This window comes from Solanum pennellii, chromosome 2 (genome assembly GCF_001406875.1).
Source record: "Solanum pennellii chromosome 2, SPENNV200".
NCBI classification, from domain to species: Eukaryota; Viridiplantae; Streptophyta; class Magnoliopsida; order Solanales; family Solanaceae; genus Solanum; species Solanum pennellii.
The window spans coordinates 33,259,225-33,275,491 of record NC_028638.1 but is presented as its reverse complement, the minus strand read 5'-3'; the positions used below and the strand labels follow the sequence as shown (position 1 = coordinate 33,275,491).

The 16,267-nt window shown below is 34.3% G+C and overlaps 1 protein-coding gene and 2 pseudogenes across 1 annotated transcript; 1 reads left to right on the top strand and 2 right to left on the bottom strand.

Moving 5' to 3' along the window:
• Window positions 1-5,224: 5,224 nt before the first annotated feature.
• On the top strand, window positions 5,225-7,581 carry LOC107010788 (protein FLOWERING LOCUS D-like). Its single transcript, XM_015210065.2, has 2 exons — window positions 5,225-6,830; window positions 7,222-7,581. Exons 1-2 carry the CDS (start codon window positions 5,225-5,227, stop codon window positions 7,521-7,523), a joined length of 1,908 nt encoding a protein of 635 aa, XP_015065551.1. The 3' UTR covers window positions 7,524-7,581.
• Window positions 7,582-10,045: 2,464 nt separating this feature from the next.
• Window positions 10,046-11,617, bottom strand: LOC107009903 (annotated as a pseudogene).
• Window positions 11,618-14,625: 3,008 nt separating this feature from the next.
• Window positions 14,626-15,352, bottom strand: LOC107009902 (annotated as a pseudogene).
• Between the last annotated feature and the right edge of the window lie 915 nt (window positions 15,353-16,267).

Genomic DNA, 16,267 nt, shown 5'->3' with positions numbered 1-16,267 from the left:
ACATGCTTTGCTTTAATTTGATCATTTTAAAATACTTTGCTTTAAGAATTTTCAAGAGTGTGCTTTTATGTTGCTACTTGAAAAACGTATATGCTATCAACTATTTGTACTTTTAATTTAGACTTTTGGAACCTAACTTTGTTGCATGCTTTGTTATTGTGGTTAAAAGTATATGTGGCCGCATAACCACTCTTCCAAAGCGCCTCTTATTTATAATTAAGGTAGCGTTCAAGAAAAATCAAGTTTCTGTTAAAGTTGTTAAACTTTTCAATCTAGTAGCTTCATAATTGTCGTATGAGAAAAAGCTGATTCATGTCATTATTTGTAACTCCGATTTTGTAAAACAATATTTTTACCTCAAAAAGAACCCAAGTTGTTCGGTTCTAAAGAAATCAAGATTTCATGTGGAAGCGTACAGTTGCAAATAGTATTTATGATAATTATATGGCAAATATTTATACTAAAAACCTAATATTATTATATGCTTTGACCAATTGACATATATATGAAAACTAATATACAAAAAAAGAAACTTTATTAGGTGAATAATCTCCCCATAAGCAAAAACTTTTAAATGACTACATTGTGGATTCAGATTTTGTTCTTGAAATAAAATAATTTCATCATAAAAAATCACATATTAAATTAAGTCATTGCATACATAACATATCAATAAATCGTTACATGAAATGAAGATCATGAATGCCCAAGAGGAAAGATTGAGTAATAAATAGCTGCTAGAATGCATTAATAAGTGACGATCTTTTTCTGAAAAACGCGCAATACAGAGTATCCCAATGTAACTATGTGAAACATAGTACTTTCTTAAATTATGAGACAATTAGTTTAATCAATGAGAATACGTTACAAAAACATGATCTCCTTGTGCTAATGAAAGTTATTCGGACGAAGATAGTGAACAATTTTTTTTATGAAAACCACCGAGAGCAAAAGTTTTCTCATTTTAGGAATCAGATAACATTGGTTTTCTAATTATTTAGTTGCTCTAAAATTATGAACATTGAATAGCTCTTAAATAACTATTTCAGGTCTTGTAATAGAAATTTTCAGTTGACATAAATTTATATCAACCAACTTCAAAAGGTATCAACAAAATGTGACATGCAATCAACGAGCAAATGTAAATCTTGTTCTACACACAATGAAATAACATCAACACATTACAATGAATAGTAAAACCAAAGAAAGTCTATCCTTCTTCATTGCAACCCGTGCAATCAGCAGGGAGTGGATCCATTGTTCCAAACATCAACATTTCCTGAAAGTGCACATAACAGTTAACAAAACATTACTCACTTTATCAAGAACAAAAAGTCGGCAAAAATCAGTTTTATTAGAAATCTTAAGCCTTGTTTAAGCAAAAAGATTAGATCTATTTATCTCCTAAAAATTCATAATTTTTTACCCCACACCCCGCTTAAGATCAAAGTAAATTTTCTTCAAAAAAATGTTGTATCCTTACAAGGAACCAATGGTTATGTCAACATCATTGACAAAGTGAAAAAAATTGAACCTTTGATTGACCAGAGAAGTAAAACAAAGGGAAGATATCTTAAAGGAAATATTCGGTTAGATATTACCAACATGAAAAGCACTAGATTTCGTGCAGACAAAAATAAAAATTCTCTATTTAGCAACAAGGAAAAGTACAAAAATTGTAGATACTACATTGGGCCTTAACCATTGTTCCACAATAGTTGTGGTTCTTCCTTTTCCCCGACTAAATTATTATTGAAGAAGCGTACTGTATCAGACAACAACCCTACCATGGGCTATACCTAGGTGTTATTGGCACATTCACCTGCCATGATATCCATGTTCCTTGTGCTCTCCGTTCTTACTATATCTAGAGGCATTACATGCCCCTTAAAATACTTCTCAAGAATATAAAAAAATTGACGATGAAGACACCAAGCACTTAAGCCAAAATTATTGTTGTTAGGAAATTGTTTCATGAAGCAGATAATGTTAATGTCCCTAATATGCAATGTCTTGTTGTTTTATATTTGAGAAAAGAAACAGAATTTAATAGTTGCTAAGAAAATGGTGTAGAGAACTCTTACTAATTATTTCGCACACAATTATCGTCTTCATCTGAGCTTTTGTTGTCTTTGTTGAATTCCTGGTACGTTTCGCAAAAGGGACAAGCAAAGCTTTCAACGTAGAGCTTTGCCTCAACAAGGTAATCATAGTTGGAGTTCATGGAAATCTGTTTGAGTCATTATTTTGATTGTAAATCATGGAAAAGAATATGTTCTTAAATGACAATTCACCTTCACTTGACATGCAAAAAGGCGTACCACATGAATCATACCCCCACGTACACTATGTTAAACATCTTTGTCTAAACTCTTTAAACCCGTATACCTGCATAACCCACACATCTTGTAGAGTCAAGGTAGATTGACAAAATAATCAGTTCCTAACTATCCGAGGTACGGCGGAAAATAATATATTACTTCTCCATAGCAAGGATTCTCCATTTTTTTCCCATTTCCCATCAAACAAGTCAAAAACAAACTAATAACTAAGAAGCTTATTATTAATAGCCCAATAAATCTTCTCATTCACAAACATACGAAATTAATAGATCGATTTGAATCACATTTTGTAAATCATCCAAACGTTTTCAAAAATTATTATTCAAACTACATATTTGCCCACATTGTAGTGTGAATTTTTATCAACCACATTTTTGTAGATTACCATTAATTACCTTATAATCTTTGTGAAGTATATCGTATCCAAAACCATACATGTAAAAGAAATTGGTTTCAGAACTAGACAATGTTGAGCTTCTTAATTGGCAGATTCCAAAGAAACATGTTTTTTCCTCAATGGCAACACAAATCAACCCATTGGAGGAACACACCAACTTAATAATTTATAGAATATTTTTGCATGATAATACAAGTCAATTGTCCTAATAACATGGTCATAAAATTAAGAATGGAACAGTCCTTAAGATTGTTTTCAGGTGAGTCACTTGTTATTAGCAAATCGATAGAGATTGATCTGGAAAAACTCAGGGCTAAAGATTAACGAAGTCATGATTTGGTACAAACTTGAATTTCAAGAGGTGTTCCACCTAAAACCTTAAACCTTAAGAGAAATTCAGTGATTAGCTCTACTGGAAAGAACATTGAATTTAAAGTTTGAATCTTGAACAGAAGAAGTGTGTTTGCTCCACTTCTGGTGTAGATGGGAGGCCTCAGATTCCATTTGTATTGTAGAAATTTGAGGAGACAATAAGGTTTTTGATGATTTTCTCTATGTTATGATAATATTTCCTATTCGTACCTCAAAAGATATTTTATATAATTCTTTTCCAAAAACAGGTCATTTTCTTTTTGGTAATAGATTTAAACGTAGTTTGTTCATTAAGTATTACTTGATCAATTTTTTTCTTCAAATTCTCCTAAAATGAGTCTGCATTTAAGTTGTTGGTCGTAATAACGGATCATATTTAGTAGTGTCTTCTCTTTAAGACCTCTATTTTAAATTTCTCCTTACATATCATCATATATTACTAAAAGCATGAATAAAAAAAGTTAAAAGTTGAATTACGATTTTACCCCTTCTATAAATTAAATTGTTATAAAATATTTAAATATTTGATTGTATAAATTTGATTAAAATATTAATGACTTTTAGACTTCTTAAGATTAATTTCTAATTAAATATCTAATTAAATAATATTTATCATTTGTAATCTATATGTATATAATAATTATAATTTTTTACAAAAATGGTCTCGACAATTTGCGAAATGGAGACACACATTGATACCGTCCTCTTGACTATTATTAAACAATGACTCTATCTTCACAAATTTAAATTTTTTTAACGCTTATTACGTGATAAGAACTTTAGTTGTTCTTTCTACATGGTTTGCTAATTTTAATTTTCTTTTTCATATTCTTCATTTATTTATTATTATTTGTTAATTACTTATTCAACTTTTATACTCTTAATATTCATAACTCTCATTTTTTCATATTCATAACCTCCAAATATTTAAACTAAAACTTTAAGATTTCTTTTGATATTCCTTCTATTTTATCTATATAAATTCAACTTCTTTATCTCATGAAACTCCTACCAAGATTATTAGACTATCATTTTTATTCTATTTGTTAATTACTTATTCAACTTTTAACTCTTGATATTCATAACTCTCATCTTTTCATATTCATAACCTCCAAATATTTAAACTAAAACTTTAAGATTTCTTTTGATATTCCTTCTATTCTATTTATATAAATTCAACTTCTTCATCTCATGAAACTCCTACCAAGATTATTAGACTATCATTTTTATTTTATAGTTATAGTAGATGAAGAAGCCTCTTGAATTTTGATAGGATATGGAAAGAGTCAATAAGAACTCAGAGAGTTATGTACTAATTTTGTACTTATTTTTTCATCTATACATACACCACTCTTATAAGAATAATGTCTACATTATATTTTTTCTTAAATCTGTTTCTTTTTGTCTTTTTTTTTCTCCATTAGACTTCTTAATTTAGTTTTCTATGAATGTTTTATTGTGTAAGTCTTTATTCTTATTTTGAAATTGTTACATTTTATTATTCATTACAATTTACATATATATTTTCATGAAACTTTAGTCATTCTAACGTATCTATAAAAAATCACAAGGAACACACGTGCAAAGCACGTCCTCAGAAACTAGTAAATAAATAAAAGGATGTTTTTGGTCATATTTTATAAAGTTAAAAGGTATTCTTTATTAAATGAAAATTACAAGAATATAAAAAAAAATAAAAAATTTGGATGTATTTAACTAAAGTCAAAAATAAATTAAATGCCATGCATATATATATTTGTCACTTTGTTCTTCACACTCTCCTCGTTTTCTTCTCCCTTTTCAAGAATAAAAACTGTCATCTTTCTCCTTTCATCTTCATTTCGTAAGAACCAAGAAAAAAGTTTGAAACAAACCATAAAACCCAAATCCATCTTCTCCGATCATTCATTTTCATCTTCTCCGGTCCTGTAGCCTCTTCTCCGTTGCTAAATCTGTTACAGAAAGCAGAAAAATCTATCAAAAAAATCCCTGTCCAGCTCTCAATTCATTTATCTAACTTAAACTCTTGATTTCAATTTCAATTTCAGTTCAGTTCCAATTTTTAACCTACCCTTAAATCCGGTTTGATCCTGAATCATTTCCATCTTCTGCCATGAATAGAAGAGGAGGTAGATCAGAAAGTAAACAATGTTTAAATCACGTATCCAGTGATTTTGTCGGTAATACTAACGAGGAACAATCTGCATTGGTGGCTACATCTTCGTCAGGTAAAATTAGCAAAACTCGAGGAAATAGTTTTAGTTTTGCTCATAGAAATGTTCACTCTAAAATGGTTAAAAGTAGGATTTCAAAAAAGAAGCTTGTTGCAAATGAAATTATTTTTATAAACAACGAGTCATATTCTGAGGCTTTAGTTGCGTTAACGGCTGGATTTCCGTCTGACTCGTTAAAGGATGAAGAAATCGAAGCTGGAGTTGTTAGTGAAGGTGGAGGGACAGAAGTGTACAACTATATTTTAATTAGGAATCACATTATCACGAAATGGCGTGAAAATGTGTCTATCTGGCTGACAAAGGATATGTTTGTTGACGTTATACCTGAACAATATAGTGGGTTATTAGATTCTGCATATAACTACCTGTTATCGTACGGGTATGTTAATTTTGGGGTGACATTGGCAATTAAGGATAAGATTCCAACTAGGCCAAGTAAGGGAAGAGTGATCGTTATCGGGGCAGGTCTTGCTGGGTTGGCGGTTGCAAGACAACTGATGTTATTTGGATTTGAGGTGATTGTTTTGGAGGGACGAAAGCGTGCAGGTGGAAGGGTGTATACAAAAAAGATGGAAGGAGGGAATAAAATAGCAGCCGTTGACTTAGGAGGGAGTGTTTTGACAGGTACATTAGGGAATCCGCTGGATGTGTTGGCTCGACAATTGTCATATACACTTCATACGGTGAGAGACCGATGTCCACTCTATCATGCTGACGGAACGCCCGTAGACGAGTATTTGGATAAAAAAGTGGAGGTTGCTTATAATGAACTTTTGGACAAGGCAAGCAAGGTCAGACAAGACTTATCTCCAATTATTTCTCTTGGAGAGGCATTGGAAACTTTGCGAAAGGATTCTAGTGTTGCAATGAATGATGAGGAGATGAACTTGTTTAACTGGCATTTGGCAAATCTAGAATATGCAAATGCAAGTTTGCTTTCAAAGCTTTCCTTAAAATTTTGGGACCAAGATGACCCCTATGATATGGGAGGGGATCACTGCTTCTTGCCCGGTGGAAATGGAAGATTAATTCATGCATTGGCCGAAAATGTGCCTATTAGTTTTGAAAAAACTGTGCATACCATTCGTTACGGTAGAGATAGAGTGAAGGTGATTACTGCAGGACAAGTATTTGAGGGAGATATGGTATTGTGCACGGTTCCTCTCGGAGTTCTAAAGCGTGGTTCTATTGGGTTCTTTCCAGTGTTGCCTCAACGAAAGCTGGATACAATAAGAAGATTGGGTTTTGGACTATTAAACAAAGTTGCATTGTTATTCCCGTATGTGTTTTGGGACTCCAACGTTGATACATTTGGTCATGTTGCTGATGATTCTAAGTGTCGGGGGGAATTCTTTCTGTTCTACAATTATGCAACTGTTTCTGGTGGCCCTTTATTGTTAGCTCTAGTCGCAGGAAAAGCTGCACATAGGTTTGAGAGAATGACTCCTACTGATGCAGTAACAAAAGTGCTTCAAATTTTAAAAGGTAAATTCCCAAGTTCGACATTACCTTTGCTTTCAATATACCAAAATAATATTTTTCTTTCTCTTGATTAACATAGTATTTGGTGGCAGACTAACAAGTAAAGAATAATAAACTCTGCGAGCAATAAAATAAGAATGTCGATACTCGAGAAGTGAATTCATGTTATCTTGGTCTAGAGTTAAGCAGTTGTAACAGTGTTAGTGTCATGCCCATTTCGTATTCATTGATTTCAGTCTGAAGCATGTATACATTGTCTTGTTTGAGAATCGAGATACTTAAGAATATGAAGTCGAGTTTTTTTAAAAAATGCATCGATTATATTAAATATGAAAGTTATGTTTCTTATGGTCATGAAGCTAATGTATTGATGAGATTTGGGCGTTATTATCAGGTATATATGAACCACAAGGAATTAACGTCCCAAAGCCCATTCAAATCGTATTTACAAGCTGGGGTAGTGATCCGTTCAGCTATGGTTCCTACTCCAATGTTGCTGTGGGTGCATCAGGAGACGACTACGACATTTTAGCAGAAACTGTGGGGGACGGAAGACTTTTCTTTGCTGGTGAGGCGACTACCAGGCACTATCCAGCAACGATGCATGGAGCATTTCTCACTGGACTTAGAGAAGCTGCAAAGATGGCCCATCACGCTAGTGTTAGAACATCGCATTTGCAGGCTGAGAAAAAATAATAATGAGATAAGGTATACTTCAGATCTTTTTAAAGGCATGTGTAATGTTTATTTAGACACTGACAACCAAGAACTTAAGTTGATACAAAATATAATGTTGTTTATAAATAATTGACCGTTATCCTGTATGGTGTAGAATTAACTTATCTCTTTCTACAAACATCTTATTTCTTCGTTCTATTTACTAATTGCTCATGTGCGATTTAGTTTCTAGATATGCCCGGGTTATTTTATTATCTTGGGACATAGTTGTTCATTTCCCTTTTGATCAACTCTATCCATTTTCTATATCAACATTGTTTGCATGCTCATTCTATGCACTAAATGCGGAAATAAGATAACGGGACCAGACCAGACAGGCTAAATGGAAACAACGAGACCAATTAGTAGGAGAAACTTTACTTGATGTAATGTAATTATTATGGGCTATATATATCCTTTAACAACAACAACAACAACAAAATTTAGTGTAATCCCACATGTGAAGTCCGAGGAGGGTAGAGTGTATATAAGTCCTTTACCTTGAGAAGCTGGAGAAGTTGTTTTAGATAGACCTTCAACGATATTTTATAATAATAGGTAGTAATAGTAATTTGAAGATAAGGAAAAACAAGAAAAATAATGCTAATACTCTGAGAATGGGGTCTATATTATTCTTCGACCTCCATACTTACTATCAAGGACCACCTCCTCGGTGAGATGAGGCTATGCAATATCCCGCCTAGTCACATCACCCCGAATAATTCTTAGGCCGATCTCTACCCATCCTCAAGTCTACAATGGCTAACCTTTCACATCTCATAACTGGGGCATCTACACATGACCGGTCCATCTCAACTTCACTTCTGCATCAATACTTCGAAATCAATTAAGCTTTATATAATGAACAAGTGTGTAGAACTCAATGCATTCTTGATTTTCAAAAATGTGTGTTCGTTACAAATTGACAAGTATTTAATAATAATATATTCAAGGGTATATGATTTTAAATATAAGTAGTTTTTCTCGAATAGCTAGAGTTGAAATGGACAATGATGAATTTGGGAGGAGATATTGTAACACAAGTTGTTGCTATAAGACTTATGAAAAGAATTTCACACTATTCATTAAGACAAAGTGATAGTGTTCAATTTTTTAATTTGTTTGATCTTCATCGATCAATCTTGCAATTTAATTTTTTTTTTAAAAAAAAAGGTGTAATAGTTACAATAACAACATACCTAGTGTAGTCAAGGTGGGTCAGTGAACGATAGTGTCTAACGAGACCTTACCCCTACTGGGGAGGTAGAAAGGAAATACCTCAGCACATGTATCGTGTAAATGCAAAACCAAAATAACAAATTACTATCAAGCGTTTGCCGAATTCTATGAGATGGTGTGTTGTCTCCTTCATCAAGCTACCTAAATAGGATAACCATTAATCATTCTTAATTTCCCTTCTTAATTTTTATACTTAGTAGATAAACACATTTTAAGATAATATTAACGTGATTTCGTAAAAAATATTACCTTATTGGAAACACGGTACATGTACAACGTGCATGCCGAGAGACTAAAAATGGGAACATAAAGTAAGATATTGGAAGTCCAAAAAGCTCTCCGAGAGTTGACTGACCATTTTACCCTTCCAAAACCAATAAATTAATTTTTTTCTTAGTTACTCTTTAGAGATAAAGATATTTAAAATTTATATTGACCGATACACTAATATAGACCACATTCATATGCAAAAGAGTTACGAAATTTGAAAGTATGAAATGTTTCACTAATATAGACCACATACATATGCCGCACTAAAAGCTCATTTGAATAGTCATTTCCTAAGGCTATATTTACCTATTAGAGTTAGAAAGATATCACGTATTAACATCAACATCTTTTTGTTTAGCGCTAAAGGAAACTTGATATTGAAAGTCTAGTCCGATCTTATTTCCTGGTTTAAAGCTCTATAAGGATTATATGTAGACGAAGAATAACTGCACTACTATGCATGATCATACCTTTAGATTATTACCTAGAAGAGCTAATCTTATAATGCAGGTTCATAGCCTCTTTTGTACTCCTTGCTACTACTTTTAATTACTTCCACAGTCTAACTTTACCGTAAATCAACAGTCACTAAAAACTAAAAAAATGAATACAATAATTGTCCGTGATACACGTATTACTAGATTTTGTAGATCTTCATTAAACGACAAAAAAGTCTCCCTTCTTTTTGTATTTTCTTTTGTTTTTGTTTTTGGTTTCGATCTGTTTCATTGTTTACTTTTAAATATTTACGTCATTTGTATCTGTAGCATTTATTAGACTTGAGACTAACATTCATATATTTTGTGCTTAAAAGGTGTTGTAAAGTCAAGAACAACCATTGTCGAGTAAAAAATAGTCAGGTACGAGTCCTTCCAAAGTTCTTTTTAGCTTCCCCTTTGCTATTTTTTTCCCTTTAGTATGTCTTCTCTTTTTTTTTGTTCAAAGTTTCAGCTTCTTTATGGATCCCCGTTTTAACTTGTTCCTCAGGAAGGCTAAAAAGTTGGCAAAGGCAATGAAATCACTTCATCTGTTGGGGATATCAGAACTAATGTAATTGCGAGTTGCTTTAGCTCTACGCCTTTAGGCTTTGGCAAGTAAGAAATTGACCCTTCTACTGGTTTGTGGTAAGGGATCTCACTTCCTCCGAGTTTGAAATTCTTGTAATGGAAATATGGATCTATGCTTCCATTCCTGAGAAAACTTCTTGTCTGAGTTTGCCTTATCCAAAAATCCCACTTTTTTTTATCCGAATGCTCGTCCATTGGATTTCCATCAACTCGAAAACTAGAATCATCAGCAACATGACCAAATGTATCAACATTGGAGTCCCAAAACACATACGGAAATAGCAATGCAACTTTGTTTAATAGTCCAAAACCCAATCTTCTTATTGTATCCAGCTTTCGTTGAGGCAACTCTGGAAAGAACCTGATAGAACCACGCTTTAGAACTCCGAGAGGAACCGTGCACAATACCATATCTCCCTCAAATACTTGTCCCGCAGTAATCACCTTCACTCTATCTCTACTGTAACGAATGGTATGCACAGTTTTTTCAAAACTAATAGGCACATTTTCGGCCAATGCATGAATTAATCTTCCATTTCCACCGGGCAAGAAGTGGTGATCCCCTCCCATATCATAGGAGTCATCTTGGTCCCAAAATGCTATGGAAAGCTTTGAAAGCAAACTTGCATTTGCATACTCTAGATTTGCCAAATGCCAGTTAAACAAGTTCATCTCCTCATCATTAATCGAAACACTAGAATCCTTTCGCAAAGTTTCCAATGCCTCTCCAAGAGAAATAATTGGAGATAAGTCTTGTCTGACCTTGTTTGCCTTGTCCAAAAGTTCATTATAAGCAACCTCCACTTTTTTTATCCAAATACTCGTCTACGGGCGTTCCGTCAGCATGATAGAGTGGACATTGGTCTCTCACCGTATGAAGTGTATATGACAATTGTCGAGCCAACACACCCAGCGGATTCCCTAATGTACCTGTCAAAACACTCTCTCCTAAGTCAGCGGCTGCTATTTTATTCCCTCCTTCCATCTTTTTTGTATACACCCTTCCACCTGCACGCTTTCGTCCCTCCAAAACAGTCACCTCAAATCCAAATAACATCAGTTGCCTTGCAGCCGCCAACCCAGCAAGACCTGCCCCGATAACGATCACTCTTCCCTTACTTGGCCTAGTTGGAATCTTATCCTTGATTGCCAATGTCACCCCAAAATTAACATACCCGTACGATAACATGTAGTTATATGCAGAATCTAATAACCCACTATATTTTTGAGGTATAACGTCAACAAACATATCCTTTGTCAGCCAGATAGACAATTTTCACGCCATTTCGTGATAATGTGATTCCTAATTAAAATATAGTTGTACACTTCTGTCCCTCCATCTTCACTAACAACTCCAGCTTCGATTTCTTCATCCTTTAACGAGTCAGATGGAAATCCGGCCGTTAACGCAACTAAAGCCTCAGGATATGACTCGTTGTTTAAACAAATAATTTCATCTGAAACAAGCTTCTTTTTTGAAATCCTACTTTTAACCATTTTAGGCTGAACATCTATGAGCAAAATTAGAACTTTTTCCTCGAGTTTTGCTAATTTTACCTGACGAAGATGTAGCCACCAATGCAGATTGTTCCTCGTTAGTATTACCGAAAAAATCACTGGATACGTGATTTAAACACTGTTTACTTTCTGATCTACCTCCTCTTCTATTCATCGCATGAGATGGAAATGATTCAGAATAAAACCGGATTTGGGAGTAGGGTTAGAATTTGGAACTGAACTGAAACTGGAAGTGAAATTTTTGGGTTTAAGTTAGGCAAATGGATTGGGAATCAGAGAGGAATTTTGTTGACTCAAATTCGAGCATTGGTGATAAGTTTCGGATTGGTATCACTGGCTCTACTTCTACTATTGGCTGGTGGGAGCACTATCCATGCTTCAAATACTTCTGAAGATAGCACAGGTACATGCGCTTCGTCTTCCGGTGCAAATCATGGTGGTTGGTAAAAGACGTTATGGTAGAAGCACAAACTTTATATTTCTTGGCTCTTCTACGGTAATTATCTTTATGTTATTTATCTCTTTCCACAATCAAATCTTACAGCTTTTAAGCTTCTATATAATATCTGTTGTATGATTGTGTTCTAATAGCCCGTCTTAAAACCACCTAGATTTATGACGGTGTGATTACAGTTAACATAGATCTGATTATCGACCTTGATGTTGTGTCTTGCAGGTGATTGGAATCCGTTGTTGGTGTCTATCAACTCTTTTGCTTATTGTGTGCAGGAACTGTATATTTGAGCAGCTCTTTCGTTATCTTAAGACGAAAGAATTATGTACTGTATTGTTGTGTGCTATTGTGCATGTATTGTCATGAGAAAGATTTCACTATTGCTAGCAGAGTAACAGGTGAAAAAGCGCCTTTTACATAAGTAAGCAATTTGAAAATTTTGATTATTTTGATCTTTTCTGCATTGAATTGAATGTGTTGTAACACCTCATTATCTACACTACTTACTTATTAGAGATCTTTTTGTCTCAGATGTACTCGAGCAGTTGCGTTAAGCCAAGTAAGTGTGCAGGTTCAGATTTTCTTGGTTTATTTCTGAGCATTTCTCAGATGATAAAAGCTTCAGTCCTCTGTTTGATTGCTTCCATATCATGCGTGAACATTCTGCCTCAGCATAACATCTATCTTTGGTTGATATCTTCAAAGGATCTTTATCCTCATTGTGTAAGTGAACTTGAAGTTTTACTCAGAATGATCGGTTGAACAAACATTAATGTTGCTGGGATCTTTAGTTTATCTGAAAGCATTATACTATCACAGAACAACAGCTTGTCAAGTTCCTTCAATCTGTTCGATGTTAATTTAGTGCTATTAGCACCCGTGCTTTGTAAAATATAGTGAGATTTTTGTTAATGCTAAGTGACACAGATACAGTATATAATTCTCACTGTTTGTGTTTGTGTTTTTGTTTGTGTTTGTATGTGTGATCAACTGTACATGTATGTATGTGTTTTCGTCGCTGAAGCTGGATTAACTGTATGTGTTTTGAAAGCAGAAGTTGGATGTATGTGGAAACTGTACCTAAGTAGTGTCGATTTTTCAGTGCCATTTCTTTGTCAACTAAGTTACTATTATTTGCCTGCAGTGAATGCTCACAAGTCCATATTGCTCAAATTGTTCATGAGATTCAGGATTGAAACCAACAATAGTCGCAGAAGCTTCCACTCCTGCAAGAAGGGATCGATTGATGATGTGCTAATTCCAATCGAGTCATACCATATGTATGATCTTTCTGTCACACGCATTAAGCATGAGACGGAACTCCAGCAGATGTAGAACTTTGCAGCCAAGCTGACAGTGTATTTAATTCTAAGGTTTGTCTTGTGCCGCTAGTTGTACAACTAATTACTGCTCTCTTTATGGTTTAGCTAGACAATAGCAATAGTGATGTTTAGATAGTTATTTCTGTTCGTCACTTGAAGCAACTTATTTTAGTTTTTCACTTCCTGTACCTTGACGTAAGATGAGATATGGTTTCAGTTGTGGATTTGTACTTGAGACTATTTCGAGTTTTTCATCCCTCATATAAAATACAAAGTCTTCAACATTTGCAGGTTTCATGTCCCAACCTGAAAAGGCTATATATCATTGGGCCTAACGGCATAAGTGCTCTATGCTCTCACCAACTGCCTATTTCCGCGAACTTCAAATGAGTGACAGTATCAGATTGTGGAAAATTGATGTCTCCATCAGTGACCAGAGGCGCTTTGAATCTCCGAATACTAAACTCCAGTGCTCTTTCCGTCTTAACTTAATAGTAATATTCAGATACTTATTTATGTTTGTCAAGTGAAGCAACTTCCTTGTACAATATTATCAATTAGAAATCTGAAGCATCACTATTCTCTGCACCCAGGAACAAAAAGCTAGTCAAGGCACTACCAATGGTGAGGTGTTTGACTCCAGAAAATCGCAAGAGGATGATATCATGGCAGCTTTGAAGTATGTATGTAGGCTGATAACTCACAAGTATAAGACTATGATGAAGCTAGACATTGTGCTCACTGAAAATGAAGAGAGTTGCCTAGTCGCGTAAGGTTCCTCAAGTATATGCCTGTGATGAGGCTAGACATTGTTCTCCCTGAAAGTGAAGAAAGTTGTCTAGTCGCGTAAGGTTCCTTTACTAGCTCTTCTACGTAGGTTAACGTGCACTGTGTTTGCGTTATAAAGATGTATAAAAGTCTGGAAATGTGACTTTCATTATATTGTTCATTGAGTGACTAACTATTGAGGCTGCAGTCTTTGTTTTGCCTCTGTAATGTGAGGATCAGGGAACCCATTTCAACTAATAAAAGTTCAACACAATTGCTATATTGTGTAAAATTGAAGCTTCCTCTTTCCTTGTCCTTTGAACACGTATGATGATCTCTCGTTTCTATGTTTCATGTTCTAGTACAAAGATCCATCAAGACGTGGCACATGTAAAATCGCGTCCAAACAAAAAGAATTGTCAAAGCTACATCAAGCTTGCTTCTCAGGACAAAATTTGATCATGGGACATGGTTTCATTTACCTATACGCAGACGTCTTGTAGAACATCTTTAGTTTGGCTTGAGAACAGTAACGTTTCATCGTTGTTGACCTCTGGTGCAAGAGGTGTCATCTGCTGGTAATGTCGTGTCATCATTAGAACAGATTACAGATGGCTCATCATTCTTGGCTGATTTAGATTCTATGGCATCCATCTGAGGCCATCTGAAGCTACTAGCTTTTTCTTTTGCCGACTTGAAAACATTTGAGACATAATCAGCATTCCTCTCACCATCTGGTTCTGGACCTGTTTTTCGACCCCAAGTAGCAGGATTCCACGAGATAGTTCTTCCAATACGAAAACTTGAACTTTGTCTTCTTGTAGATCCATTTCTGAGCTGCTTCTCAGACACAACGGCTAGAGAATGTCTGAGATTTTTCATCATTTCGTTAGCAATTGAGAATCCACACTCTTTCATTGACCTGACCATGAAGATAGAATCCTCTGAATCTGCTGTGTGCAAAGTCACTTGACGAGATTTTCCCTCTGTTTTGCTAGTGAGATTGATGAGGTTGGGCACTGCAGTGTGCGTATGTTGTTGAACATAGAAAAGCCCCGCTGAGGGCTCGTTTGCAATGAACTTTATCATGTCCATCAGCGACTCGGTTATCTCTACAAATCCATCCATTGTTGAAAACACATGCATTTTCTTGATCGCGAAAGGTTCTTCATCACTGGTAGCGCAAGAAAACAAATGCAGACAAATATAAGTTGAACTTACAATAAACAAAGCTAATTAGTTTAAATATTGACACATATGCCATCATCTCCATGTTTCCAAACAATCGAGTTAAATACTACAACAACATACTTAGTGTAATCTCACAAGAATCAAGGTAAATACATTATGTACGAAACTGTTTGCTATATGTAACAGTATCAGGTAGTCCTTGTCATTTTTAAAGGCAACAGAATGCTAATTTAAGGTCACACATTGAAAACCTGCACCAAATGAACTAAATCTAGTATTTTAAGTGGAGAAGGATAGAGGGGCAGACCCTTCATACCCGAGCTTCGAGGGCTGTGATTGATCCAAAGTGTCGTTTCCAGATAGATTTTCCGACCATTAAACATTTACCTGAAATAATTTATTCAGAACCTAAAATTCTAGATCCACAACCTATTTCTTGGGAAAAAAAAACATCCTCAATTTCTCCAAAAATCCAAAATATTGAACAAAAGTTCAGTGAGTAAATGTAAATATTCATCAAAAAACAAGAACCCCATTTCTCAAAATCAAATCTTTAGCTCATTTTCACAATCATGATACTGTTAACCAAAAAAATATCATAATCAAAATTTACCCTTTTCCCTAAATCTACAATAAAGATACAGAGATCAATCTAGAAAAGAAAAATAATCAAATTTGGTAACCATCAGCTGATTTGAAGCTTTCTTCTGTATTTTGCATGGATTTTGAAAAAAAGATCAACTTTTTAGGAGAAAAAACACAAATTACCCTAAAAATTATTTGTCATTTCACTAATACTAATATTATTGAATATTTTTATTATTTCTTTTTATTAACTCATTTATTATTGATGTATAAAATTGGTTATTTTGCAATTGTTTGTTACATAAAAAT

Bases quoted from the DNA above. Each gene is read 5' to 3' on its own strand.
- LOC107010788 (XM_015210065.2), top strand. From the start codon at position 5,225: ATGAATAGAAGAGGAGGTAGATCAGAAAGTAAACAATGTTTAAATCAC. The intron at 6,831-7,221 runs GTAAATTCCCAA...CGTTATTATCAG, and splicing joins AGTGCTTCAAATTTTAAAAG to GTATATATGAACCACAAGGA.